Source organism: Crocodylus porosus, unplaced genomic scaffold (assembly GCF_001723895.1).
Source record: "Crocodylus porosus isolate Cpor-Errol unplaced genomic scaffold, CroPor_comp1, whole genome shotgun sequence".
NCBI classification, from domain to species: domain Eukaryota; kingdom Metazoa; phylum Chordata; order Crocodylia; family Crocodylidae; genus Crocodylus; species Crocodylus porosus.
In genome coordinates this window covers 125,374,209-125,392,407 of record NW_017728931.1, presented here as the reverse complement: position 1 = coordinate 125,392,407, position 18,199 = coordinate 125,374,209, and the positions used below count along the sequence as shown (strand labels likewise).

At 43.7% G+C, this 18,199-nt stretch overlaps 1 protein-coding gene across 12 annotated transcripts in view; it reads left to right on the top strand.

Moving 5' to 3' along the window:
- MAGI2 (membrane associated guanylate kinase, WW and PDZ domain containing 2) overlaps positions 1–18,199 on the top strand; it is a 1,214,455-nt gene that overhangs the window by 708,984 nt on the left and 487,272 nt on the right. For all 12 annotated transcript variants that reach the window (XM_019543630.1, XM_019543629.1, XM_019543624.1 and 9 more), the window contains one exon: positions 10,723–10,842. In XM_019543630.1, coding sequence (XP_019399175.1) covers positions 10,723–10,842 — 120 coding nt within the window. The remainder of the gene's footprint in view (positions 1–10,722; positions 10,843–18,199) is intronic.

The window sequence follows — 18,199 nt, the reverse complement described above, 5'->3', positions numbered from 1 at the left end:
CCTTTGGGCAGGGGGCTGGACTCGATGATCTCCCGAGGTCCCTTCCAGCCCTGATGTCTATGAAATCTATGACTCAGAAAGATGAAAAAAAACTTTTGCTTTTTCTGACCCCTTGGCAGGAAGGGGTTTATGGCATTCTGCTTTATGCTGTTATGAAGAGGAGCGTCATCAGGACTTGGGGCTTTCTGCCTTTTGGTACATCTAAAATCACTTTAGTTGAAAATGATTTTCGGTGTTCTCTCCAGCTGGGAATTCAGTAGAACAAGACAAATGTGGTGTTTCACTGCTTTATCTGTTAAGTAAATGGACAAAATAGGTATAATTTCCCATATAGTTCTGTTCCTTACAGTAATATTATCCCTGAGTAATTTAGCAAACAAACAAATGAGCTAATTAAGCATGGTTGAAATTTTCTTAGGCAAAACATATACAAGGTCATACCAAGTGCTGAAGTTTATTAAAGATTATCTGTTTGTTTCTGTGAAAGGGATCCCTTCAGCCATCTTAATGTATGACAGCCTGCCATACTACTTTCCATAGCAAGCTTTTGTACAATGCAAAATTACAGAACCAATTAACTCTGAGTACTTGTCTAACCATAGGCTCTTATATACTTGCAAGATTTTAACAGTTTAATAAATCTTCATGCTGAACAAAGAATATTGCATTTTCCTTAAGATTCTAGATTTACTAAAATATTCTTCCATATACTTGGAAAATTAATCTAGGAATATTTTGTTGTGTAACCAGGGTTATAGATTTTTACCAAACCTCTTGATTAGTCTGTAAGTTCTTTGGGGCAGGACTGGCCTGCTGCTTTGTGATTGTGCAGTACAATAAGGGACCATATACCTATAAATTTCTTCACATTCAAAAAGCTAAATAAAAATATAGGAAACTGAAAGATTAATTTTAGTGCAAAGTACAGATATTCAAAAAGCCCAAGTCTGAATCAGTTTAATCTTTGCAGATTAGCCTGACTTGCATAGGTTGAACCAGCAAGTAAATGAATAGACATTCACTTTTGATTCCAGAAATGCAGGCACATGCCCACAGTGGCTTAGGCCAGAAGCCAGGGGGTGCTAGAGCAAGCCCTTGGCTGGAGGAAAGCTCAGTTGAGGGGAAAGCTGGGAGGCAGGGGACAGGGCATGGCCAGGCCCAGGCAGGCTGAGTATGATTGGGGAAGGGTTTAAACCTCTACCCTGGCCTGCAGGGTCTCCAGACGGGGTGTGCCTGGAGGAGGAAGGGGGATGCAGTCCCTACCAGGCATTTTCCACACACACACACCCTATCACCACTTGAGTGGCAAGGGATGTCTCCAGCCCAGCAGCAGCCTGAAGAAAACAGAGGGCTGGAGGAGGGTTTAATTCCCCCCAATCCTCCCGCTGTCCCATGGACATGGACCCCAGTAGGGTGTGCCAGGCTGGGGCACAGCAGCTCCTGTCAGGCATTTAGCCCCACTTGCCACTCGAGTGGCAGGGTGCATTGCCAGCTCTGGCAGCAGCCTGAAGTGAAAGGGAGGACAAGGGGGTTTAATTCCACCACCCCGCCGGTTCCACCAGCATGGACCTCAGCCAGGGTCTGCCAGGAAGGAGTGCAGCAACCCTTGTCCCCACTCACTGCTCAAGTAGTGGGGGGCATGGCCAGTCCCAGTAGTAGCCTGGAGCAAACAGGGCTCACTTCAGGTTGCTGCTAGGGCTGGCCATGCTCACTACCACTTGAGTGGAGAGTGGAGCAAAATGCCTGACAGGGGCTACTGTGCCCCTACCAGATAGACCCAGGATGGGGTCCCCCCAGGGGGGAGAGGGGAGGGAGGAATAAACCCCTTTGCCTTAGGGGGCCATGCCAGGCCAGCATCTGACCAGACCGCAAGCCCTGCCTTGCTTTGGCCCCGGCAAAGGGGCAGGGCCATCCTTATTTTCTGAAGCAGACAGCACAGCCCAGGGCTGCAAAGCATGCTGAGGGACTCTGATTTAATTTAAACCAGGAAGGGGTCTGGGATAGCAGTTCCATAAACTATTTTGACTTCAATCAGTTTTGGCCATTTTGAAACTGGTTTACATGCACTGAACTTCTATTCTGTTACAGGTTTAAACCAGTTTCTGATCACTTAAACCAGTTTATGTGTAACTTCTTTCCCTAGCTTAGTTGTGTGTCTGATCAAATATTTATTATCTTCTGTTCAACAATAGTCATCTACTAAATATATAGAATGTACTCAGATACCCAGAGCCTTGTCAATGTAGCTTCTGCACACCTTTGTGTAAAGTTTGTGGGTCAGGTATGGAGCATTCAGAGACTCAAGCTTTTATCTTGTACAGGAACACTGCAGATGTGATATTATCCTTGTAATGCTGCCAAAGATTGTAAGACATGGGTTATTTACCATGCAAGGATGAAATGTTCTTGAAAAATATGTCTATTGTATTGCAAGTAGAACATCTTGTAGTATTTATTATCCTTCTGCAACAGTAGTTCTCCTCTTTTAAGCTACTATTAATTTTCCTACCTTGACACTTAAATAAATCTGATTTGTCTCTTTCACTGTGTAAGAGGTAAAATGGAACCCAATAGAAGAGACCATTCGGGTAGCAGATTTTCAGGTACTTAAAATAGTGGTCAAGTGTAGACTAATTCAGCCCAACAATTGCAGAATACTGAAGTGTTTGTATGAAGTAAATTGTTACACACAGTCTTATAAATGAAGTGTTTAAAGACCACAGCTGGATGCTAAGCTAAGCAAAAAAACGCACATAAGTGCACTAGACATTCCACCAAGACTCCTTCATTTGAAAACCGGACAATGAATCTTCAGTGTTCTAACTTTATTCTGCTAGCCGGACAGGTATAGTAGGTTTGCCACAACTGTCAGTGATAAACACAGAGCTCATTCGTGACATGTAGGGGGTGCACATGGGTGTACGTGCACCCCCTAAGTGTGGCAGAGCACCCACTACAAAAAAAAGGCGCCGCTGACACTGCTGGTGGCAGCTGTGGCCGGTCGCCACTTGCCAACCCCTGCCCTGCCGCCAACACTGCCAGTGGTGTTTGCAGGTGGTCCATGATTGCTGCTGGCCACCACTGCTGGTGGCATCTGTGAGTGGTCTCTGACTACTGATTGGCACTTTCCACCCACCTTCCCCCGCTGCTGCAAGTGCTATGGCTGCCAGCAGCAGCTCCACACACCACTGCCAGCACTGTCACCACATGCCGGAGCTCACCATGCCCCCGCCACCACGGGGGGCACATGACACTCATGACAAAGCTTATATTTCATAAGATTAAAGCTGTTGCTTCTTGGCTTGCAGATGTATGTACATGATATATTAAAAAATACTGCACTGCCATAGGACAAAAATGGCAGTAAATATTTCTTCAATATCCAGTCTAATCTGTACAGCGCAGTGCAATACTACATGAAGAATTTAAGTTTTGCCTTAACAAGTCAGCTCAGAGACTAGAAGATAAGTTAGCAGTGGCTGCTTTACAGGACTGGTTGTCCTGAGAAGAAGACTGCTGGGACTGTTTGTGCATTGTGCTTTAAAGGCTTATTCAATAAAGTGCTTAAAGAGCCCTGGGAGTAGTTTCAGTATTGAAGCATCTAATTCTCTTTGTGAAGCTGGGCCATAGTGACTGCATTTCTTAAAGGATAAAGTTACATGTTATACTTTAACGATATTAAATATGTGGAATGTTAAGTGTTACATTTAGAACATGCTGTAAGCAATTGCGTGTTAAGGGTTAGTACCATTTCTTGCCTTCACAGCTCTGATTTGCTACTAGAGGGTTGATGAGCAGGACCGTGACTAGGGGCCAAAACATCTGGGCTTTATCTGTGCTCTCTGTTGGGGATGGAATAGAAGGGACAGGGGAGGCTAGGGACTGGAAGAAGTGGATCCTGAGATGCTGGAAAACTGAAGATCACTTTTTTTATCTCTATGGAGCAGACTGAAGTTACCCAAACAGGAGTTAGGTAGTATGGCCCACAATTAACCCTTGCCTAAACTGACAATCAAGCTCAGGCTGCGTCCACATGTGAACATCTGGTTCCCTGAGGAATGCCTATGCCACAAGCCCTCTGGCATGTGGCAAGGTACTCTGGCAGTGGTAGCGGAGGCTGGGGCCAGCACTGGGATGGCCCAAGCAGCCTTACCTAGCCACCGGGCAGTTCCGGGCAGCCTGGCTCTGCTTTTGAGTGGTACACGCTGCCTGTGCATGTGCCACTCTGCTTTTTTTTTTTTTCCCACAGGTTTTTTTGACCCTAGATATCCAGGTGTCAAAAAGACCCTCCACACTGCTCCCTTGCAGCATGGAGAACAACTCATTGTGTGGTATGTGTTTGGACACACCCTGAGAGGGCACTTATAAGTTGGCAAGTTTTAACATGTGGACACTCACATTTGCAAAATTGCAAATGCCTCTAATGTAGATGGCTCATTGTGGCCTTCCTTCCCTGTCTGCCTCACCAGTGGCATGTTATCCATAAGTCAAATGTTGTAAGTACAGTAGTTTTCTCTGGGAGTCACCAAACTTGCCTTCAAAAGAAGCAGTCTGCAAAGGGCATAGGTCTTCTGAAAACATTTCACCACCAGGCTTAGCAGTTTCAGACTTACAGCAAGAGCACCCATCTGATCTTTCAATAACTCTTATGACAGGACAAGAGAGGAAGTCTCTCAGGTCTCTGGGTCCCAGATTATTTAAAGCTTTAAAGATTGCATTAATTGCATTTATGGTGAATAGGTAGCCAGTGCAGAGCAGACAAGTCTAATCTGCCATACTATTGTATTGGAAATATAGTGGAATATGGCAAGATATCCTAGTAGTTGCTTGGTGGTTATATCACCCAGCAAGGATTAATTTGTCATGAGCAGTATTGGAACTAAAAAAATAGAGGCTGTCCGAATAATAATGGAACCCTCTCTGAATTATATCCTTCTCCTTGTTTTTAAACTCTACGTGCATGGCAACATATCCTGCTAAATCCACTTAGATTTTTTATTCTGCATTTGGTCAACTGATTTTTTTACACTTTGCTTATTAGAGCACAAAACGTGGGCTTTGCTTCAGACTAAGCTAGTAGGGTATAATTAGCTTTTGTGAAGGTTTCCATCAGTCAGACGGTAAAACAGTTTTCAAAAATTGATTAAAGCAGAATAGCACTGGAAAAACAAACTGCAACTGAACAAAGCTTTCCTGAGTAAATACATATTGACCCACACATTTCAGAACTGAAGACAATCCCAGCACTGGGCATGGAAGAAACAGATTGAAGAGCAGATTGAACACTTTCAAAGAATGCTTTCAACTGCAAGTTTGAAGGCCAGATTCTGTTCAGGGGTGGTGTAATTTCCCTTCCTCCCCAGCGGAAATTATTGAACTGAAGGCAGTGAAATGACTCTCTGAAACTATGGTAAAAGAGGCATCATTCCCAATAGCTTAAGTGCACAATCCTACAATTGTCATAAATATCCCTCATGCATATTTGTCTTGCTGTCTTTGATCCTCCTAGGACTGAAAGAACCAAGTTCTTTTGTTAAGGAATTGGAATCCTACATTTTTTCCTTGTTACCATAGTAACAAAATGGTAGCTGGCCTCTTCGTAATGTTTAGCTTATTATTATTATAGAGTGAATTCAGGCAGTAGCAACCAATTCCTGTTAAGGTTTGTTTCTCTATAAGGACAAATATTCTGTGTTTACAAAAAAATGAGCAAGAAGTTAATATGAACAGACTGCTTAAAATGCTGCCCCTGCCATAGTATAATATTAACACAGCACTTAGAATAAATTATAAGATATGTTTTTTTTAATCCATGGATACTCAAGGGTTTGTTCATAGGCCTTGATTATTCCCTTATGCCAGAAAAAGAAAAGAGAAAATCCATTGAGGTTAGTGTTGTTACTTCAGTATAATAATAATATAAGAAGAGAATTGGACCTATTTCGTGATGTGCAGAATGTATGTAAATAAACCTGTGCCCCAGTCCTCAGGGATGCCAGACACTGACCACTGAGGGTGTCTGTACATTGATGCCTTCTTAGTAGAACACATTGGAGCAGACTCAATTAATCACTGTAGCATAATTGCAGTGTCATGTGTATAAGCCCCCACGGCTATAAAAATGGTTGCTGAGGTGCTTTAACTAAAGCTCATTACATGAGCTTGTGAGAGGGCTGAACCCCCTGTTGGGGGGGCCAAACCCCTTGTGTGGAGGCCATCACCCTGTGGCAGTGCAGCAGAACATGTATCCATAAATTCATGAAACATGTATTTAGAGTTCACTTTATTATTATGAGAAGAGGCTTGCTTTAACACTGTAAGTTATATCAATAAAACATTGTCCAACTGATCGCTCTCTCCGTCTCACTCTCTCTCTCTCTCTCTCTGGTCTTTTGTTTACTTGTAGAGAAATATGGATTTGGGGGTATTTTACAGAATGACTTTGGTATTTTTTTTATCAGGGATTTTTCAGTTTTCCAATAGGGAACACCAGAATTCCTGCTAGGGAGGCCAGTGGCAAGACCCTGCCTGCTCGGTGCTAACACCTTTGACCCAGCTGGCTGTGGCTGACCTCCAAATGGGGCCAGGAGGACATGCTTTGACAGTTCAAAGCAGGCCACCGCACCTAGAACATCTTCCAGGTGATAGCTGGCCAGGTGGCTGGGCAGGGGGCATAAATGGCAGTAGTGTTGCACAAAGGCTAACCCTGCAACCGCAGTCCACTGGAAGCTGGCCCAGAGGGGCAGATGCCTCTAGTGGCTCTGCAGTCCCCATCTGAGTCTGGCAGGTGCACAGCAGGTCACCAGCCAGGCAGCAGCCCCCACTGCCACACTGCTGCAGTGGGTAGAGCATGCAGGGAACTCTCAAGGCTGCTTCAGCAGTCCAGCTGGCACAAGGGGTAGTGTCCAGTGTCCACAGGTACCAGTTGGCTGGGCCACAGAAACTCCTGAGAGCTAGTAGCCAAGGCAGCTTTTTATACTGCTGGGGCCAGGACAGGGCAGCTTTTTATACTGCTGGGGACAGCATAGGTGCTGGCCCAGGCTCTAGCTCACCCTGGCTGAAGATCTGGGAGGAGCCAGGCAGGGTTATTTTGCCCCAAGTGGCACAATGTGCTCCACAACAAAGCGCATGTCCGAGCACCTGCGCTGAAGCAAAAAGGCCCAGCTCAAATTTGCACTGTTTCTATTTGAGCTGCTGCAAGTGCATGTGCTTGCATGTGTGGACACGCACGTACTGTCTGAGGTGAAAAAGTGGTAAATATTAAGGAGTGGAGTAGAAGATAAGAGCCATGCTTTGTGGACAGTAATGGGAAAGAGATTACAGTCTTTGGTCCATACACAGAAGGAAGCGAGGGCTTTGCTCTCTGGCCTCCAGTTTAGAAAATAGGTTCACAGTCTATTAGGAAGTGAATAGATTTTTCTTGGGGATAATAAAAATGTTTAAGAATTTTTTTTATTTTAACAGGAAGGAAGGAAGGATGACAGAAATTCTGTATTGCTGAACTCTGTTTTTTTTGGGGGGGGAGGGTTGTAAAAATAGCACTCTATGTTTGGGTTTTTTATAACTTCAGATGTGTTTTTATCTCAACTCAGTCTTCTTTCATGCCCACCAAGAATATTTTTATTTAAGAAACAACAAATTTAATCTTTGTAGATATCATATCATTATCATTACCCTACTTATTCCAAGAAAAAGTCTAGATAAAAGGCAACCTTATTGGCTAAAGTATATATACTCAAAGTAGGGTCATTACAAGGGATCCTCATTTTCCCTGATAAGAAGTTGTGAATTCTCTGATAAAAAATTGCAACTTCTCTGATAAAACCCCCAAAATCTGTGATTAAAATGGAAGGCACCCCACTCCTCCCCACATCCTCCCCACCCCCCAGCCCTACTGGTGCCCCTCACATCCTCACCCACAGCACCTTGGCCCTGCTCATGCCCCTCACTTCCCTCACAGCTACCTGTCCCCTCAGCCCTTCCAGAGGGGGCCCCTAGCTGCAAGGGCTATGGGGCCAGGAACCGAGTTCTGCAGACTATGGCCCCAGCAAGAGGTGACTACTGCTGCAGTGGAACAAAACCCAGCTCCCTGCCTGCTGCCTTCCTGCTGCAGGTTTGGGGGTGGGGGCAGCTCCCCACCACTACGTGCATTCCCAGGTAAGAGGGGGGACCTGTGCCTCCAAGATGTGCGTGTAGGGTGGGGACAGAGCGGGCTACCTGCTATGGGCTCCTGCCCTGCTGCCCTCCCCTGGGGCCTCTGCAGCCCAGTGGGTGTGACCCAGTTCTACAGAGAACAGTGGGGCCATGCAGGATGCTTGCCACTGTCAGCTCCATGCTGCCATGGTGATGCATCCCCATGCAGCAGCAAGGGTGGTGATAACGGGTCCCCTCACTGCCACCGCATGCTCAGGGAACCCGTCGCCAGGGCAGCACAGAGCTCATAGTGGCAAGCATGGGTGACTGTTGCCCCCCCATGACCAGTCCCGCTGACTGGGGAGGGTGTCCCCCTGTGGCTGATCACACAACGGCGGATTGTGATGCTGCAGCCCCTCTTCCGGGAGCGGCTGAGGCTGCTTCTGGGAGCAGCTGCAGTGATCAGCTGGTGCTTGCAGGGGGGCACCAGTGCACCTGCCTGCCCCTCCTGCCAATCACCTAAGTGGTCAGTGTGGCCAGTCAGGGGGTGCACCAGTGCTCTCAGGGGGTGCATGTGCACCCCCATTCACCCCCTACATATCGCAACTGGCAGAAAACAGCTTTTCTGCATGGCTCTGCTGTGCCCTGAAGTGCTGGATAGAACCCTTTGGGCTGCGGAGGCCCCAGGGGATGGAAGCAGGGCAGAAGCCCAAGCCCACAGCAGGCAGCCTGCCCCATCCCAGCTCCATGCACAGATCTGGGGGGCACAGTTGACCCCTACCCTCTGGGAGTGTGCACCACAGCAAGGGGATGACCAGACTCCCCCACCCCCTGGAGAAGCCACCCGTAGCCCCATCCTGCCCTCCGCTGGGGCCCTGCAGCCGCAGATTGTGGCCTCGGGCCCCAAGCCCCACACACCACCTGGGTGGGCAGCAAACCCAGCCCCAGCCCTGCCTAACTCCCTCCCTCTGTTCCCTTCCTCCCCCCCAACTTAGCTGTGGGAGCTGCTCTCCAGGCTGCCTGGCATCCATGTGCCCATGTGGGCACATACATGCACATGGCACCTCCCGCTTGATCGCCCTCCTCCCACTCCCTCCCAGCCCTTGCAGACTGGAACTCTGCCCGACTGCAGAAAGCTGTTTCCAAAACAGCAAAATACACAGGTTTCTCTTGCAAAATGAGAAATGTGTGGTTTCCTCCAGCAAAAGGGAAAATCCATGTTTTTTTCTTTTTTTTTTGTCAGAACCAGAAAACTCAGAAAGTGCTACTAGTGTCAATAGTCTTTAGAGTTAATATACCCCATAGAACACAGTGCACAGGTTTCTGTCACTGTGTATCTACGGGTGGTGTCATGTGTTTAAAGTAACACTAAGTGCAATTAAAACAAGCAGAAGTACATTTAAGCAGCCTAGCAAGTGTTACATGCGCTTGTGGCTTTGCAAAATTGTTCCCTTTCAGGTGAAATTTTCTCTTAATACATACTGACTTTAAATGATCACTACATCCCAAAGACTTCTAACTGTTGCACGTGAACGTGCAAAATGGCCTAACTGGTACTAACTTTAATAGATCACAACAGTCTAGTAATTTGCAACTGTTGCACATGAGCACGTGATAAGGTCGTATTTTGAGCCCTGACTCCTCCTAGTCAAACCTGTGCATTTCCTGAACCTGTGAAGACTCAGGATGATGTTATACACAGGTGTCTCCCAACACAAGAGCTCATGGTCAGATAGGGGCTTTACTGTTTGGTCACTTAATGAAGAACAGTTCTTTCTTTCTTCATGACAAATCCTACGTTTGAATGATGATTAACATTCTTCTGTAGAGCTCAGGGCAGCTGAGATGGACATTCTTCTCTTCTACATTTCCTGCACTTTTGTGCATAGAAAATCTTGGGGTCAAATGTATCCATATTGAGTAACCTTAAAAAATATTCCATCAATCCATCGTAGTTATGAGTATTCCTGTCTGTCCATTTTCTAGATGTGGGATTTCACTTTGACACATCTCCCTCCCCTAAGAGCAATGCAAACATATTGAAAGAGATTCAGGTATAAATACCATGAGCATCCTAACGTCCTTAAATTTGCCACCTAACTAATAACAGAGTTTTCATTTTGAATGTTGATGGTAGAGTAGAATCAAAACAAGAATTATAATCAGAAGCACCTTAAAATCTGAAGTTACAGATTTGTTGCTTCATGTAGTAAATATATATTGTTAAAATGTATCCTGTTCACAGAAACGACAATAAATAAAAATTGTATTTAGCAGAAGCAGACTTTGACACTGTAAATATTAAAACTAAATGACTGCTACTTTTTATCTGAAACCACAGCAGATGTGGTATTCATAAATACGTATAACGAAAACTAATATTACATTCAAGTGTTTGGCCTCAGTAATAGCTTCTCTAACAGCACAAAAATCAGAGCAATATAATAGTTTCATTAGCCAGAACTTTGTAATCTGGGACCTAGAACATCTGGCCCTGGATTCCAAACCGGTCTGATGCACCTCTGTTAGAGTCTGCATTTAACTGCAGCTAATGTGCTTGACAGTGTGCTTTTTTTCTTTCATTATCAGGCACCACAAGGCCACATAAGGAGGGGGAGGTCCCTGGTGTGGACTATATTTTCATCACTGTTGAAGATTTTATGGAGTTGGAGAAAAGCGGTGCTCTCCTAGAAAGTGGAACATATGAAGGTAAGTACATTTTTAATGTTAAATCTGCTGTATGTTTTCATTATGTTTTCCAGTTTAATCGAATTGCATTAGGACATCCCATTACAAATGTGTCATTGCTACCATTATCTGAAATTAATGAAGAGCCAGATGGCAATTGTAAAAATATTTTTCTATGTAAAAGCTAAATGCAGATGGGTTCATTGTAATTTTAATACATCACACTGGCTGCAAGAGACACTGAGAGCAAAACTAAAACTAGCATTCATATTAGGCATGCAGCTTGACAGGATAATATGTTGCATTTGTATGAAAGAAATGTTGGTTCATTATGCTAAGTACCTGAGGCAAGTTAGATAAAGTTCAGACAAATAATTGCTTATTTTGCACACTGACAGGACAGAGCCAACTCTTCAGTGAAAACCATGGTTGCCTGGTTTCCCCTTATACAATATTGATGTCCCTGTAAATTGCAGAGTGCATTGGAGGCTGAGAAAGCACTTTTTAAGTAAGGCAGGAAGGCTCTATAATGTCATGTCTGAATGTTTTTAAAGTTATTTAAAATTATTAATTAATGTTTACATTTGACCAATAGATAGGGACTGGCCATGATTTCTGTAGTAGCAAATGTATTTGTATATAAAGCAGTGTTCCTCAAGGAGAAAAGCTAATTCATCTGATCACAAACCTGTTCCACAATATAACCATCCCTAAAGTCAAACTATTGTGAATCAAAGGTCAGTTGTATTCTCTGGAACTGTAATGTTGTCAGAAGGTGCATCAAAAAGTAAATACTTGTGGAAACACTGCATTTCTTAGAAGTATACCAAGATTTAATAACAGAAGTAAAAGTAGCTTGCTATAGCTGTAGTCTAAATTGTAAGCAAACCTAAAAACATTGTCATTGTTAAAGATGTGGTCACTATTTGCAAGGACTTCTGCCTGGGAAGATCCATTTGCAGCATATGTAGGGTGTCCAGTTTTCCCTGGTTTCAAAATGAGACACCCTGCTTTCTGGCTGCTCAGCTGTATCTGAGCTCCAGCCTCAGCTGAGTGCACTGGATAGTGAGGGTGTTGTATATGTTGGGAGAAAGGCTGGGATGGAGGGTCCCACAGAAAACAAAGGAAAAGCAATCATATGACCAAACAGCAGGATGCCTAAGTGTTTAAAACAGGACTAGCCTGGTGAGACTGAAATGTATGGTCACCCTAAGGAAATGGGCCAATCTTTTGTACCATGTGAAATGAATTGCAATAGACTTCTTGTCCTGATTTTGTCCCTATCAAGAAAAACATCTCAGGATTAATAAGGAGTTGTTCACACCAAAGAAAATCATTAGCGGTGTTATAAATAGCAGGAAGGAATCTAATCCTCTCACCTAATCAGCACAGAGTACCCACTGGAAAGTAAATAAATTTTGATAAAGGGTTCAATCAATACACAAATTGTAGCAAAGAAGAGTTCCCATTAAAGGTCAAATCATTGGAAAAATGTATCTTTTCTTCCTCTCTTCTTTTTCATCAGTCTGACATCTGTAGAGGTAACTTTTGTAAACAATAACACAAAGGTAATACCACAACATTGCGTTCATCAAATGCTCATTGAATATTGAGCTATTCTTGCAGGTATTTTAATGTTACATTAGCTGTTGAGACTTGTGTTAAAGTTGCATAAGTTTAGCATGGGTCTGTCACTGACAATGTAATTTCACTAGTTTATAGCAAAACTGTAGAGAATGACTTGCTTGTTTAAATTAATTCACAATACTCTTGCTTCCCTGGAGGGGTAGGGAGAAGCTTTTTTAATACAAGCTAGCAGAGGCTGAGTGGACAAGCAAGGTGAAATGTTGTGAATTAGTTGGTTGGGAGCTCTGTGTAACTGTTGAGAATGCAGCTGAATAAGGGCCAAAGTTGTGACCACACAGTATCTCATATACTATTCCTTGACTGTAGAAGTGACAACAAGCTCATCAAAGTGAACAATTCAAAAAACAAAGGTTTGCTCAGCAGTAGGATGCTGTTGAGACTCACTGGCTATAGTCTTCCCTGCAGTAGTATAACAAAGGAGGGGGCAGAAGTGAGTGGGACACAAGTGCAAGGTGCCAACCCCAGTGGGGAGTGAAAATATAGAAGCATCTGTGCTGCCCGCCCAGCCTCTGCTGTGCTGACAGCAGCACAAGCAGTGACTGTCCCATGTGGTACTGCTGCCCAGGGCACTCAGGCATCATGTTATGCCCCTGCTCCTCTGTTCAATACAGTTTTGTTGGAGTTGACGATTTATTATTTTTTCTATTACAGTAATGGCCAGAGGCTCCAGTTATGCTTCATTGCGCTACATTCTGTACAAGCAAATAATGCAACCTGACCCCTTCCCTATATAACATAAAATCTGAGAGTGCAATTTTATACAATCTCAAAATGGTACCATAATATCTGCCATTTTCTTCTGAGCCACACATTGCTCTGTTCATTGCAGGTAAAAAGATCTGAATTCCATTTTCACAGCTGAGTGAAGACCCATGTGGCCAAAAGATGTTAAAAATGGCAGCCATTAATTCCTAGATGATGCTAAATTTGGTATTACATGCACAGATCACTGAGATACAAAAACAAATGAAGTATTGTGGATGAGTAAAAAGGCAAACTGTGTGTGTGCCTATGTGTGTGTGCTCTGCTCTTTGCCTTTCAAATGGAAAGGCCTGCCTCAGTACCTTGTCAACATCCTGATCTGTCAAGACCTGTTTAGAGACTGTGTTCATGGATCAGTGATTTGATAGACCTTTCCCATCTCCTTGTTATGTCGACACAACATTCTAGTCTTTACAGTAGGTCCACAGACTTAAAATCCTTCTGAAAAGCATGTTGTAAAAATGTTTGCGTGTATAAATAGAAAGGTAACCGCATAGCTTTCTTCCATATCACAAATGTTATATAATTGAAGATTATTGGTTATAAGACTTCATTATAAAATATAAGCATAGAAGGATTTGAGGTACAGTGTATTTAGTCTGTAAACAGCTTTTTTAGACATGGTATATATAAGAGCGGTCCTAGGAATGACAAACAGTGTCCAGGATACAGTTATTAATTCATTTTTATTATAGAAATGAATGTATATTGCTGAGAACCTGAAAAAGCATAAAAAATATCCATTACAAATATATTATGTATAGAAGAAATGACTTTATATAAAAAGGATTTAAGCCTTGTAGAGAGAAAAAATACAAGCATAGGAAGACTTGTTCATAGCTGTGGGAGGAGAACGTGATGGAATGCTTAATAAATCAACTAAGTTAATTTAGCCACACAACTCTGTCTAGCATATTGTATCCAATATTAGTCTCTTTTTTCACCTTCCTAAGAGAGACCATATCCATAAAAGCAATGCCATTATGCATCTAGCCTGCCATAAAGTAAAAGAAAAGTCTGCAAGAAGTAATCATTTTAGTGGCTGTGCTACTTGTACCACAGAAATCTGCTTTTTATCATTTGATGGGTTATTCACACAGTCCAAAATTTGATCTTTCTTATCTCTATGCAGGGTAAAATTTTAATTGAAGTCAATGGAAAAATCCCATTGATTTAAAAAGGGTCTTTTAGTGTCTACACAAGACACTAACTGCGCAATAGCCTAATAATACTGCGCAGTAGCACATCACAGCGCAAGGAATGCTAATATGCTACTGCGCACTATAATTAGGGTACTGTGCAGCAGGGCCACTAAAAAGGCATGTACCAGCACCAGTTACAGCACATTAATTTAGTCCTTGATTATACAAATACTAGACTTAACACGCAGTAACTATGGCGCATTGATGAACTTTTAGACGTGCCCAAGGGGTCAGGATTTAATTCATTCTATTCGACTGTTTGAGTATTGGTTGGCAGTAGTGTAAGCATTAGTTAGAATGGCTCTTTTAATCCAGAACTCCGGAATAAATGGATGTACTTGAAATAAGAGGGCTGTATATTTACTTTAAGGTAAGCCTTGTACTTAAATGCTTTAATGAAATCCCAGTTTGCCATTTTTCTCCCTAGAAATGGTTGTAAAATAATGGTTGGCATCTTTGTGTTTGTAGCACTATGGAAACATTCTTGTGATTGTACCTTTCTATGTATATGCTTACTGGCAACACTTTTTTAAAGAGGGGCAGCAAGTTCCAATGAACACAGTGCTTCCTTAGTGCCCAGGAGGTATTATGCCATGCAGAGAGAAGGCTAGAACCTACATCTCCTACTTCCCAGGAAACCTTAGGTATTATCCAGACTTCTCCAGCCTTCCTGTTGAGGCAGCCCTACCACATCTCTCATTTAACAGTCAGTCAAAATGGACAGAGAGCAATGGGGAAGTTTCTGCCTCACTGGGAGATGAAGGTCCCAGCTAGAATCCAGGGCCCTATCCTATCCAGGGCAGTGTCCATCTTACTGAGCCTCACCCCTGCTTTCTTCTTTTCCTCCCTTCCTTCCCTCCCTTGCATGCTGAGTAGGCCAGCTTAGAGGGGAAGGCTGGAGATGGTCTGTGTAATTCCTAGCCTGTGGCATGGTGGTTAGGAGAATGCTAGGGAGCAGGAGATACAGGTTCAAATCCCTTGGCAAGGAGAGCTTAGGACCTGTGTCTCCTACTCCTTAAGCTAAGCTATAGGGCTACAACATACAGGGCCCATCTCATCTTCTTCTGCCAGTGTCTAATACCTGCAAGTTATAAGGATTGCCTAGCTGCAATTTCAGGAGTCATCTAGCTCATACATATACTGGCCTGGCCTGAACACAACCCTGCTCAATGGCTGTGTACATAATTGTGTACTGAGAGCTGAATCATAAACTGAGTTACAGCACTGTGCCATAATGCATATGTGCCATTTAGGTGTGTAAAGTACAATCAGATTCAGCCCCAAATGTCTTCATGCCCTACCAGTCCCCAGGCATGATTATTCTTCTGCAGAGGTACGAGTCATTTTACTTTTTGCTTCAGGTACCATCTTATTAGTAGCTCTATATTTTAACTGCTATCAAGATTTTAAAATTGGCATTGTGAGTTCTCCCATATGAGAGCAAGGATATTTATTATTATATTGTAATAATAAATATTATATAAATAGTTGGCAACCTCCTCAGCGCCTTAATTTTTAAATGATGGGTTAAAAAAATAAATCAAGATTTGACCCAATAATTGTATTTATACAGCATCCCCTTTCTATTATAGTGCTTGGAATGCTACACAGAAGAACTAAAAGCAATACAAGATTATAAAATACAAACAAACACAAACACGTTGAAGAATTAAAATGGGAAGTAAATGGGATGAAAGGTTAGATATATATTGACACAGGTATAACAAAGGCCATTCCAAAGCCAACTTTTTAACAAGGGTGTACCATATTGGAAAGCAAGGAGGAATGAAACAAGACATTGCAGGAGAGATCAAGATCTATACTAAATGAAACCACCAAAGCAGTAATCTAGCAGTCGTTTCTTAGTTTAGACCCAGCTGTGTTTAGAACCATAGGAAAGAGGGCTGGAAGGGACCTCACAAGGTCATCTAGTCCAGACCCCTGCTCAAGGCAGGATCATCCTTGATTAAACCATTTCAGTCATAATGTCTGTCCAGCCTGCTCTTGAAAATATCCAGGGATGAAGAGTCCACAGCTATTCTAAATAGCCTGTTTCAATGACTGACCACCCTCATAGTAAAAAATTCCTAATCTCCAGCCTAAATTTCCCAAACTGCAGCTTGAGGCCATTGCTTCATTGAGTCCTTTCCCTTACATCTACAGAGAGAAGCCCACCCCCATCCTTTCTATAATCATTAAAATGAATTTACCTTGCATATAACTAATTTTTGGTATAAAACAGGTCATTGCATAAGAGTGAATTTGGACGTACAGAACCCACATACAGTGAAGGAAACCTGTAGTTTAAAACTAACAAGAGAAAGTACTTGTTCGTTCAGCATGTAGTGAACTTGTGAAACTCATTGCCACAGAAGTGGTAGAGGCACAGAGCACTGCCAGGTTCCAAAAGGGCCTAGACAAATTTATGGATAATAGATCTATTAATAGTGTTTAAACAGAACATTCAGGCTAGGGAAAAACATTCAAAAAGCCTGAGCCTGAATTCTTTCAATCTTTGCAGGTCAGTTTAACCTGCCTAGGTTGAACCAGTTTGCAACTGCACAGACACTCCCTCTGGACTGAGGATATTCAGGCACATGCCTGCAGTGGCTCAAGCTAGAAGCCAGGGGCACTACAGCAGCCCTCCCCTCCCTTTACCATGCTGAGCTGAGGGGGGCATGGCCAGGCCCCAGCAGGACACTCTGATTACAGAGGGGTGTAAACCCCCACCCTGCATTGTCCCAGACTTTTCCCTGCTTGCTGCTCAAGGGGCAGGAGTGTCGCCAGACCCAGCCCCCACCTAGCACTCTGAGGGAAAGGGTGTGTGTGCAGTGCCTGCATCTGTTGAAGATACTGAGCTTTTCAATCTCCCTCTCCCTGCTTCTTCAGACCGTCTGTAAACCTGACAGGCAAGGGAGCCAGCGGGAGGCTGATAAGCTGTGTTATTAGCCCCCTGCTGGCTCCCTCACCAGTGTTTATCAGGTGAGGAAGCCAGCAAAACAAAAGTCTTTCATATTAGTTCAAGCTCTTTTTAAACAGCTTTTACCAGCTGATCTGTTGATCAAATCCAAAAAGCCCTAAGTGGACTGTTCTGTCTGCCTTTCCCAATGAAACTGGAGACACACACAGACACATCTCAGCATTAGCTAGCATACGACATGCCTAGGGTCCATGGCGCTGGGGGCTGTGGGAGAGAGAGGCGGGGGTGGGGATCCCTGCTTGAGCAGCTGCAGTCTCTACTGGAGCTCTGGCTAGGGAGCAGAGGGATGGGGCCAGCTCTGCTTTCGGGAGCAGACAGCATAGACCAGGGCTGCAAAGCATCTGGTATGCTGGATGACTTTGGTTTAACTTAAACCAGGAAGGGACCTGGGACAGACATTGCATAAACTGGTTTGACCCAAATCAATTAAGTCTGATACTACACTCAACCAGGTTTATGTTAAATCAGTTTCAGCCATTTTGAAACAGGTTTACATCCACTGAACTGGTGTTCTGTAATAGGTTTAAACCAGTTTCTAATTCACTTAAACCAGTTTATGTGTAGAATCATAGAATCAATGAGTTGGAAGGGACCTAGACAGATCATCTAGTCTGACACCCTGCCATGGGCAGGAAGGAGCACTGGGGGTGGCAGGGGTCATAAGACCCCAGCCAGGTGCCTATCCAGTCTCCTCTTGAAGATTTCTGGGCAAGGTGAGAGCACCACCTCTCTGGGAAGCCTGTTCCAGGCTCTGGCCACCCTTACCATGAAGTAGTTCTTCCTAATA